The sequence below is a fragment of the Crocuta crocuta genome, unplaced genomic scaffold, assembly GCF_008692635.1.
Source record: "Crocuta crocuta isolate KB4526 unplaced genomic scaffold, BGI_CrCroc_1.0 scaffold737, whole genome shotgun sequence".
Taxonomy (NCBI): domain Eukaryota; kingdom Metazoa; phylum Chordata; class Mammalia; order Carnivora; family Hyaenidae; genus Crocuta; species Crocuta crocuta.
Window position 1 is genome coordinate 2402176 of NW_027527804.1, and position 11203 is coordinate 2413378.

General features: G+C 42.9%; 1 protein-coding gene across 1 annotated transcript in view; it reads right to left on the reverse strand.

Moving 5' to 3' along the window:
- Positions 1–3295: 3295 nt before the first annotated feature.
- VSIG1 (V-set and immunoglobulin domain containing 1) overlaps positions 3296–11203 on the reverse strand; it is a 36010-nt gene continuing 28102 nt past the window's right edge. Inside the window, exons 4-7 of the mRNA XM_077773820.1 lie at positions 9075–9230; positions 8329–8448; positions 4635–4782; positions 3296–3828 (exon numbers count right to left, since the gene is read on the reverse strand). Coding sequence (XP_077629946.1) covers positions 3465–3828; positions 4635–4782; positions 8329–8448; positions 9075–9230 — 788 coding nt within the window. The 3' untranslated portion in view covers positions 3296–3464. The remainder of the gene's footprint in view (positions 3829–4634; positions 4783–8328; positions 8449–9074; positions 9231–11203) is intronic.

Consider the following 11203-nt stretch of genomic DNA (forward strand, 5'->3'; position numbering starts at 1 on the left):
AAGTTTATTTATTTAGAGACAGAGAGAGAGAGAGCAAGTGGGAGGGGGCAGAAAGGGGGAGAAAGAGAGAATCCCAAGCCGGCTCCATACTACCAGCGTAGAGCTCTATGCAGGGCTCAAACCCATGAAACTGTGAGATCATGACCTGAGCCAAAACTGAGTCCAAAACTCAACCGACTGAGCCACCCAGGTGCCCATCTTTTAGACTCTTTGGATTAAGGAATTATATGTGCTCAGGAGTCCCTTTCTAAAAGGTAAATACTCAAAAGAAGGCTAACTCATTATCAACCCAAGAGACATCACTGGGTGATAAAAGGTCATGTTCACTAGACAAGAATAGGTCACAGAACAGCTACTTTTTTTTTTAATGGTGTCAAGGGTAGAGGTAGGGNTGCATAAGAGTCCTGAGTATTGGAAAATAAGACACCAGATGGCCAGGAAGGGTATTGAAAGGAAAGATCCAAAGATACCACTTTAAATTAAACTCAACTACATCCCAACTTTGCCCAGCTAAGTCTTCTGCATGGACAACATGTACTCTCTATATGTGTTAAAGTTTACTTATTTTGAGAGAGAGAGAGGGCACGAGCAGGGGAGGGGCAGAGAGAGAGACAAGCAGGCCTCGAACCATCAGTCCAGACCTAGACGTGGGGCTCAAACTCATGACCCAAGAGATCATGACCTGTGCCAAAATCAAGAGTCCAACACTTAACCCGCCGAGCCACCCAGGTGCCCCTGAACTCTATATTTTTAAATCTAGTCTTTACCCTGCATTCCTGTGGATTTCAGCTCAGCTTCCGGGCTAAGGAGATCATTTTGAGTCATACAACATCGTAACCATTCCCCCCAGGAGGAAGGCATCCACAGATTTATTAAGTGTGCCTTTTGTGTTTTTAACTAAGTCACTAGCTCTTAATCTTGGAACCTGGGAGTCTAATTTATCTAAAACTGTACATGACACTTTGTGTATATAAGCATTTTTCTATGGAGAGGGGTCCAGGATTTTCAGCAGATTGTCAAGGTGATCCATGACCTAAAAAAAGTTGAAAACCACTGATCCAACTATTCATTAGTATTTTGAACAGATAAATGCTATTAAGCAAAGAGCTCTAAAAGACCACCAAGAGTGACTTCCTTCCTGCTCAGCACCGATCCATCAGAAATTTGGGGGTATAGTACTTAACTATTGTGTATAAGTCTCTTTTCTTGTGATTTGCTTCTATTATAAAAGTGCAAGAGATCAGTAAATTACAGCTACTTTGGTGTTCTGGTCATTGAGATTTTTACACACAGCTGGTGTTTTAGTTTTTAATCTTTAAATAGTAGATCATTCTTAAAACCTTCATCATTTTGCTTCCTGAACCCATCAGACACTGTATATCATAAAGTATATTTAATATGAATGGAATTATATATTTACATTTTAAAGTTTATTTTCATTTATTTTGAGAGAGAGGGAGAGAGCACATAGCAGGGGCAGAGAGAGAGGAAAAGAACCCACTAACTGTGAGGTCATGACCTGAGCCAAAGTCAGACACTTAACTGACTGAGGCACCCAGGCACCCCTGACACAGATTCTGTGTCCCCCTGTCTCTTGGCCCCTCCCCCACTCATGCTCTGTCTGTCTCAAAAATAAACATTAAAGAAATTTTTTTCAATAAATAAAGGGTTTCACAGCTTAAGAAAATTCTCTACATGAAAATCTGGATGTGATAAGTTAGAGATTCATTACTTCATTTAAAAAGGATTCACCTTCAATGTTCATAGCAGCACTCTCCACAATAGCTAAAACGTGGAAAGAGCCTAAGTGTCCATCAACAGATGAATGGATCAAGAAGATGTGGTTTATCTANGTGCATACTGTATGATCCCATTTATACAAACATCAAGAAAAGGCAAAGCTAATTTCTAATGATGGAAGGCAATTCAGTGGCTGCCTAGGTCCAGTGTGATGGGGGATTGCACAAAAGGGCATAGGAAACATTTTGGAGTGATGGAAACGCTCTATTATTATTTTTTGTTTATTTATTTTTGAGAAAGAGTGTGAGCAGGGGAGGGGCAGAGAGAGAGGGTTGACACAGAATCTGAAGCAGGCTCCAGGCTTTCAGCTGTCAGCACAGAGCCTGATGCGGGGCCCAAACTCACAAGCTGTGAGATCATGACCTGAGCTGAAATCGGGCACTTAACAAACTGAGCCACCGAGGTGCCCCGGGAAATGCTTTATTTAAATTGTGGTTTCATGGGTGTATATACGTCTGTCAAAACTCATCAAATTATACACAGGAAATAGGTGTCATTTATTGTATGTAAAGTATATGTCAATAATGTTAATAAAATATTCACCTGAGGATCATTAAAGTAAGATTTTATTAGTATTAGTTATTGAACCTCAAAATAAGATTGAAACTCTGATTACACATATGAAAAAGTCTACTCATAAATTTCTTCAAGGTAGGATGTGGGGAAAATACGATCAATGGAAAAAACATTGTAACATGTGGAGAAGAAGTGACATCAATGCACTTTAATTAATATTTAGCATTTATACAAGAATGGTATCTATTCATGTGGAATATTTCAACAGCGAAACAGATCAAATAATTAGTTCAGATTATCTAAAATAGATCTTAGGTGTTCATTTAGAACAGTTTCCCATTTCTGGCCCTTCCCAAGTGGATAGCATCAGACACAGGAGTAACATAGTGTCTCATTAAAAGCGAAATTGTACATCACCTATGATGTGTATTCAGCAGAGGAAAATACTATTTGGAACTGTTTGCCTGTACGTTATTTTGCATTTATAAGTTAGGTTATTTAAAAATGTTGCTACGCTCAAGATACTGTATAGCACAGTGGGTCCTTGGGAAATCTAATATGATAAATGAAACAGTTATTTCAAGACGAAGTTTTAAATGCTTTGTACCAATTTAATATGGTAATTAATTTGTACCAATTAATTTACATATTCTTCTCTGGAATTTTTGAGGACTGTTTGTTCTAATCTATGACTGAATGCCGACAAACTTTTGTCTTTGGGGCCAATGTGAAATGTGGAAATGAATAGGGAAGCCTTGACAACTGATCGTAGAAATAATATTGAACTCAATTAATGCCACCTTGTCAGGTGTGCATGTGGAATGTAACAAAGTGTGGCTAAAAATAGAGAAATAAGGTTTTCTGAAATACAACGTAGATATTGCTGCAAAGCACTTTCAACCGAATTAGAAATCACTTGCCTTATCTTTAGTTATGCTTACATGTTAGTGAAATGGTAAGTAACACAGGAACCCTTGCATTTACTTAGTAGGTATCTTGACCTGTTTATTTGATTGATGGTGGGAGCACCTCATTAGAAGACGGTTGGTCAGAATGGACGGAGGTGGTGGGAGATTGGTTAAGTCAGCAGAATTCTAAATGCCGGTTATGGGTTCTTTAGTGATGAACACTGTACTTAGGCTACCAGCCTATGGCTTATTCACTCCCTTTTCCTTGCTACACAAAGGCCGGACCCCAATCCCGGGCTCAGGCTCGGGCTCGGGCTCGGGCTCGGGCTCGGGCTCAGGCTCGGGCTCCACCTCTGGCTCCGTCTCCGGCTCGGGCTCCCGCTCTACCTCAATCTCAGGCACCAGAATAGGCTCAGGACCTGAGGTAGGCTGTGGGGCAGCCTCCTGGACAAGCCCCGGCAGGGGGTTAGGCTCACAATCCAGCCTTAGGATGGTATCGGGCTCATCCTCATGGACGGAAGGTGGCAAAGGCCCTTCTAGGTGGATAACATCTTCAGCTGGTATGACCTCACCCCCCGTCCCTTGGTTGATCTTCGTCATTGGTCTGCAGGAAGAAGGCCCAAGGAAGAAGGGGTTAGGGTTGGCCATTTCACGTGGAACCACAGGATGTGTCACTTCAGTGACCATTGGTTCCAATCTGCTCAAGACCTCTGTGATTTCTGATACTCTGACTCACTGTCAGACCACAAGTTTATCTTGTCTCCTGACCAGAAAGGTTAGGTCTCAACAACATAAAGAGAGTTCAAGAGAGAAAAACCAGTATTCAAAAGGTAAGAAAACTGATGTTAGGACAAAGGGGTCTACATAATGTGTTTGAGGGCCAAATCCATAGCTCTGGGCCATTGCTAGCTCTCAGTCTATCTAGCACAATACACACATAGTTGTGCACAATCCAATACATAGTTGTGGAAGCATAGAAATGGAGAGAGAAACAAAGGAATGAGTGTGACACACATTCAGGAAGAAATAGCAGAGTGGTCAAGAGAATGGGCTGTGTGCAGAGCCGCATGCCAACTTCCATGGGCCATGTACACTCCATGGTCCTCTTGTTCCAGGACAAATATTAAAAATTATGTTTTATGACCATGTTGGTAGAAAGACGAGTATATCAGCATGATATATTAACACACTTTTGTAGACCTAAAAGGGGTGTTGTGGTGATTCAGTGAGTTGATACACATAAAGTGCTTAGAACAGAGTCTGGCCCACAGGTCTCAAGAAATGGGAGCCACCATCATTCTTTCATACAAGCAGCGAGAGTGAGCAGAAAGATACCCTCGACAAGTTAGGCTAAAAGAAGCGCTTAGGAAGAGCTGACTGTCAAGTAGAGACAACAAAATAAGATCTTACTCGAGCTCTGTGGTGGTTTTCGAATTTCTCTTTCTTCCCTTCCCCTTCGCCTTTGCCTTGCTCCTTGCGAAGCACACAACGGAGATGATAATGGCGGCACCTACTAGGGTGCCCACCAATGCCCCAACAATGATTCCAACTTCTGGATCTGGAAGATATAAGCAGCCTGTTGGTAAAGTAGAACATACTGTCTGCCCCTTACGTGTGCCATTTGTGACTGGTGCAGAGTATTTGGAGTACTCATACAGTGGGAAAATGACTTGTAGAGGCCAGAAACTGTGAGAACTCTGCCAGACTCATAGGGGGAGAAGAAAGATGACTGGCTTGACTATGTCGCTTACCCTTTCACACTGATACACATAAAGAAGACATATGCCTACTTGGGGGCAGGGGTCACTTTCAAAATGGAGTTTAGAGAGGTGGGTTTGCAATGGGTATCTTCTCTTATTTTTGCTTTTTTAAAATGCTTATTTAGAGACAGAGTGCACATGGGCACACACACAGGCACATGCACGGGGGTGGAGCAGAGAGAGACGGCCAGAGAGAATCCTAAGCAGGCTCCACACTCAGCATGGAGCCCAATGTGGGGCTTGATCCCATGGCCCTGGGTTCATGACCTGAGCCAAAACCAAGAGTTGGACACTCAGCCAAGTGAACCACCCGGGCACCCCATCAATGGGCATCTTCTTGATCAATGGAACCTGTGGAGCTACAATCTGGTAACCAGAGAAGTGACCTCTGTTACAGGCAGGGACGTTTCACCAGACTTATCTAGAGCATAGGTGCAGTAGTCCCCAAAAAACCTCTCCCACAGATTCCATGCTCACCAAGGAGCCTCATGCATTCCAGCCACTGGAAAAGGATGTGCCCATTTCCACGAACAGGCATCTGGTTTATTAGATCAGTCTATGGAACAACCCAAGGAATGTGAGATGACCCAGCTGAGCACTAGACCTTCCAGCACTAAGGTTCTGTCCCTGGCAAACCATGTCTGAGCTCCAGGGGGCCCATCCCCATCTGCCTCCCTTCAAACAAGGCTGGACATCTTATACTTGGAGATGAGAGGCTAGTTGAGTTGCCTGATCATTCTCTTGACTTTTTATGATTAAAGGAATCCATGGGTATAATTTAGAAAGTGAACTGATTCAACTAGACTTCTAGAAAAGAAATGGCAGACCCTACCCCCTCCCCTCCCCATCTCTGTGTCCCATTCACTAGAGGCAACCACGCAACCACCTATCTCTCTCTTTTTTTAAATCATCTTGATATTTGCCCCTATGTTTCTATTATACTTATTCTAATTCTCCAATTTTTGTCATTTTTTGGTGACTTCTTTCCCTGGAAGGTGGAGATTTTATTCTTACAGTCGCCCCCCTCACACATTCTCCTGATAATAGCTATAGCACAAGTTGTTGTGACATCAAAGTTTGCATTATTGAATATTGTTCACAGCTGCAGAACATAGTATATATTATGATTCTTGTACATTTACAATTTTTCAGTGAGCTTCATAATTACCTTNGAGAGAAGCAAGGCTCACTTGACACAGGGCTCATGTTTATCCGAAGCAGGGCTCGAACTCACCAAGCATGAGATCATGACCTGAGCCAAAGATGGATGCTTAACCGACTGAGCCACCCAGGCGCCCTCTATTGGTTTCTTATGGTTCCCCCTTCTAGAGCCCTCCATCCTCCTCCCCCAGCATGGACTGTTTGCTCTCTTAGGAGAGTCTGCTGCTGTAGTGTCTTTCCTCCCCTGCCTTTCACCTTCATCCCTATTTTCTAGATAAACAGGTTTTGCAAGTTCTTTCAAGATCCAGCTCAAGTAGTACTTTGTTGGTACAGTTGGCCCGGGTTCTATAAGCATAATTAATTGTTTTTTCTTTGGTGTCCTAGAGACCATGTACAGACCACTATAATAGCACTTAACACATTTTACTGTTTGTCCTTCTAACTAAACTGTGAGTTCTTGAGTGTAAGACATGTATCTTACTAACCTCTGTATCTCCGTCACCTATGATAGTTCCTGGCATATAGTAGATATCCAATTAATGTTTGAGGGAGGAAGACAAGGAAGCAGGAAGGGAGGGAGGGAAGGGGAGGGAAGGGAAGGGAAGGGAAGGGAGCAGACAACCAAATGCCAAAATCATTTAGAAGAAGGATTTGAGTGGAAGCAAGGCTCAAGTACAACTGCTGAGTCTCTACATGTGCAGTATAACTGTACTTCTGGAAAAGCAAAACAGGATTGGGGAAGAGATAGAGACACACAGAAGAAATGATCAAGGGACTGCAATAGAATGAGAATACGACAAAGACCAAAAACATTTCTATTCACCTTTGAATAGAAATTAGCTAAATGAAGAAGCAACCTGGAATTGGAAAATGTTTTTCTTTTTTCTTAAGTTTATTTATTTATTTTGAGAGAGAGCGCGCACAAGCAGGGAAGGAGCAGAGAGAGAGAGAGAATCCCAAGCAGGCTCCACACTGTCAGTGCAGAGCCTGACACAGGGCTCAAGCTCAAGAACCATGAGATCATGACCTGAACTGAAATCAAGAGTTGCATGCTTAAGGGACTCGGCCACCCAGGCACCCCTNCCAAGGGAACTGGCCACCTGGATATGGTATATATTTAAGTCACAGATTCAAAGTGAGTTAGAAATAATGAATAGATGACATGATCCTAGGTGTTATTAAGCGATCCTTTGAAGGTGTGGCAAGATAGCCCTTAGGAGAGCTTGCCCCTGAATGGCCCAATTTGACAACTCTGGGCCCTCAACTCTGTGCTTAGTAATTAAACACCTTTGAACTGTAAAGTTGTATTTGTTTTGTTTTGTTTTGAGAAAGAAAGCATGTGGACGTGCACCTATGAGCGGGGGAGGGATAGAGAGTGAGAGAGAGAGATTGAGAATCCCAAGAAGGTTCTATGACCAGGACAGAGCTCAGTGCAGGGCTGGATCTCATGGCTGTGAGGTCACGACCTGAGCCGAAATCAAGAGTCAGAAGCTGAAATGACCGGGCCACCCAGGTGCCCCTGAAAGGTTGTGGTTTAAAGGCATCCTGGCTCTGCCAGTCACTAACTGGATGACCTTGGACAAGTCACTTACCTCCTTGAGTTTCAGTCTCCTTTTCAGTAAAATGAGGCTAACAGTATATTGTGCCCCCTTGGCAGGGTGGTTGGAGAATTGAATGAGATAATGCTCACCGCACCCAGCCACGTATCCGGCACACCATTTGTGCTCCACAAATATTAGCTACTGTAACTGTAGGTACAAGTGATATTATTGCTATTATTATTAGAGGCAGATCTTAACAAATCACTGAAGAACTGGAAAGTTTTTGAGCTCTGTATGCGACACAGATTGCTAGTTTCACCCAGATTCACAAACAACATCACAAAGAAAATTCAGTCCTGCACTAGCCATGGTGCTGTTGTTTTACTTACTAAATAGTAATATCTACTTTTTAGAAATTTTATGAGGGCTAAACAAAATTTTTATAAACGATTTATGGAAGTTTATGGCACATATTAAGTATTATATAAACATTAGATTTTAGGATAGCAATAATTCATCATATAAACCTATAAATAAGTCACCAAAATCTCCAGAAAGGCAGGAAGGACTAACCAGGATCCTAATTAATTTACTGGGTACTCGACCTAAGGAGAAACTATTAAAGTTGGATAATCAACTCACGTGAAGAAGTTAGATCAATTTCGCAGGAACTATTGCCAAGGTTGTTGATAGCAGTGCACAGGTAATAACCTTGTTCAAAATTGGTCAGGTTTCCAATAACCAAAGTCCCAGTGGCTGGGTCTGTCAGAAACAGGAAATAGACTTTAGAAATCTATTATGTGGGGACAGATCATGTCAGTGTTGCAGAATTGCTCAATTCCCACTCACATCCCTACATGGCCTTCCCTTCCCTGAGATGTTCCAGGTCCAGCTAGACCCTGAGAATTATTCCAAAGGTAGCCCATCTGGAACCATCCCTATTCTCTCCATACCCACCACTTCTGAGTTAAAAACAGGCTTGACTTCTAGAGGTTGGGGATAAGACCAGACCTCAGTCATCTTGTTAGGAGATCTTTTGACATCCCCTTTCCAGAAAAATTTAAGACTGAGCTCTAAAGACAAGCAACCAGCCACACACACAAGCTGTTAGTCAACCACACACACTATGCCTTGCCAGGGACTGTGGAGGACTGTACTTTTTATTTAAGTTTATTTATTTATCCTGAGGGAGAGAAAAAGACAGCATGAGTGAGGGAGGGACAGAGAGAGAAGAAGACAGAGAATCCCAAGCAGGCTCTGTGCTGCCAGCACTGAACCAGACACGGGGCTCAAATTCATGAAACTGTGAGATCATGACCTGAGCCAAAACCAAGAGTCGGACGCTTAACCGACTGAGCCACCCAGGGCCCCCAGAGCGCTGTACTTACTGAAGTTTTCTTTCACTGGGACGATGTCTCCTCCTTTAACTTTATACCAGTAGTACACAGGGGAAGGTGTCCCAAAGACCGAGAGGCAAGAAAGAGATATAGGATGGCCAGTTTCTGGTAATCCTTGGATGCTGCAAAGGGGCTTAGAAGGCTTGACTGTAAGGCAATGACAAAGAGTAAGCGTCCGGCAGGGGGAATTGCAATCTGTACATACTACAGTCACCTCCTGTCATTTTGTGAGCACTCCATTTTTAAAGCTTTAAAACGTTAGTTTGACAGTTTTCTGATTGTACCACCAGGTGGGGATAGAGCACTTCAGGTTCAAGGACCTTCCAGTCACCAGGCCATTAAGATTCTAACAGGATCTCTTCCGTCGGCCTCTCCCCCAGATTCATAACCATGAATCTCCGCATTATGTCTTAAAATATGCCTTTATTAAAACTGCCAAATGTAACCAAACACTAAATGACTAAGAACAGAGTTTATACTTTTGAAGCACAGTTTTAAAGGAAAATAGGACCCTTAAATACGTTGAGATAAGTTGTTCTTTATTCTTGTTACAAAATTTGTTTTACTAATGCTGTGTTTTTCTTTACCTTTATAAGTCATTTTTTGACATTAANGCTACGCAAAGCTGAGATGTTTATGTATCTTTCACTCCACATGCATTTACTTGTGTGCCTTCTATGTGCCGGGTGCTAGACCAGGCACCAGAAATTCAAGAGTAACCCTGAAACACTTCTGAAGTGGGGTGGGGGGAGTAGTGAGAGATGAGGCCAGAGAGCAGCAGAGGCCATAGTTTGGAGGGCTTTGTATTTCGTGTATTTGTCTTAAGTTTATCTATTTATTTTGAGAGAGAAAGCACAAGTGGGAGAGAGGCAGGAAGAGAATCCCAAGTAGGGTCCACACTGTCAGCTCAGAGCCCGACACAGGGCTCAAACTCACGAACTGTGAGATCAGGTCCCTAGCCAAAGTCGGACGCTTAACTGACCGAGCCATCCAGGTGCCTCTCGTGTATTTTATACAGAGAGCAGGAGCACCATGGAAGGAATTTAAGTAGGGGAAGGATGATGGCCATTTTTAATGTTCTCTGGGGGTGCAACGAGGGGACATCATCACGAGGTATCAAGGAAGTGGAATCGACAGGATTTGGTGACCAGACGGATAAGGGGCATGAGGAAGAGGGTGTAGCAATGATGATTCCTAGGTTTCTGATTTGGACAGCTGGGTACATGAGCTTGTCATCCTGAGATAAAGAATACAGAAGGAGCAAGTTTTCAGGGAAGGAGGGCAGAGGAGGAAGGGGCGATGATAAGGTCAGTTTGGGACATACTGAGTTCTAGCTGTTTATGAAAACATCTCCGTGGAGAAGTTCCATGGGAAAGCGTGAATCTGAATTTCCTCGTTCATCTTGCTGCCCACAGCTTAGTCGAAGCCTCGTGTTACATATAGATAATAATCTGAAGTTCAAAACTTACCAATTCGCCTTCCTTCTCTTCCCTTAGGTCTGAAACCCCCCAAAGACAGAGGTGCTCTAGCTTAGGCCCGTATGCCTTGAACACTCTGGGCTCCCAGCTCTCCAGCTCTCAGTTTGGACTTGGGGACTGCTCGCTCTGCAGTTTTACTCTAGATAGTGTTTAGGCAAGTAAGGAAACATAACCGCCCCTCAGCTGATTCATCTGTAATCCAGACCATCCAAACATATTGGATACTATATATCCTAATGTATTGACTTTATCTCTGGCTAATCCAAATATACTGAATTTATATTAGTAAAATAATGCCTATAACGCCTTGCACATGGACTTGCTGTTGGGCTTGGGCTTTCACATTTTATGGTTTGCTACTGAAGTTAAGCTTCCAGTCTCGGACTCTAACCCACTCTACGCACGAGCGAGAAGACAGATGGATACAGCTGTAGCTCTTTGACACCCTTCACTAGCCCATCATTTAAACAGGTGGGTTTTCTTTTTAATTAAAATAAGTATTTTTCTATTTAGCTCTTTATTCTCTTTTCCTTACCCCATGGCAACCATCACCTAGATTTAGAAACTGCCTGATTATCACCATGATGATTTGATCGGATCGCCTTTACAGCAGAATAGAGCATTTTCAAACGAAAATTAAAT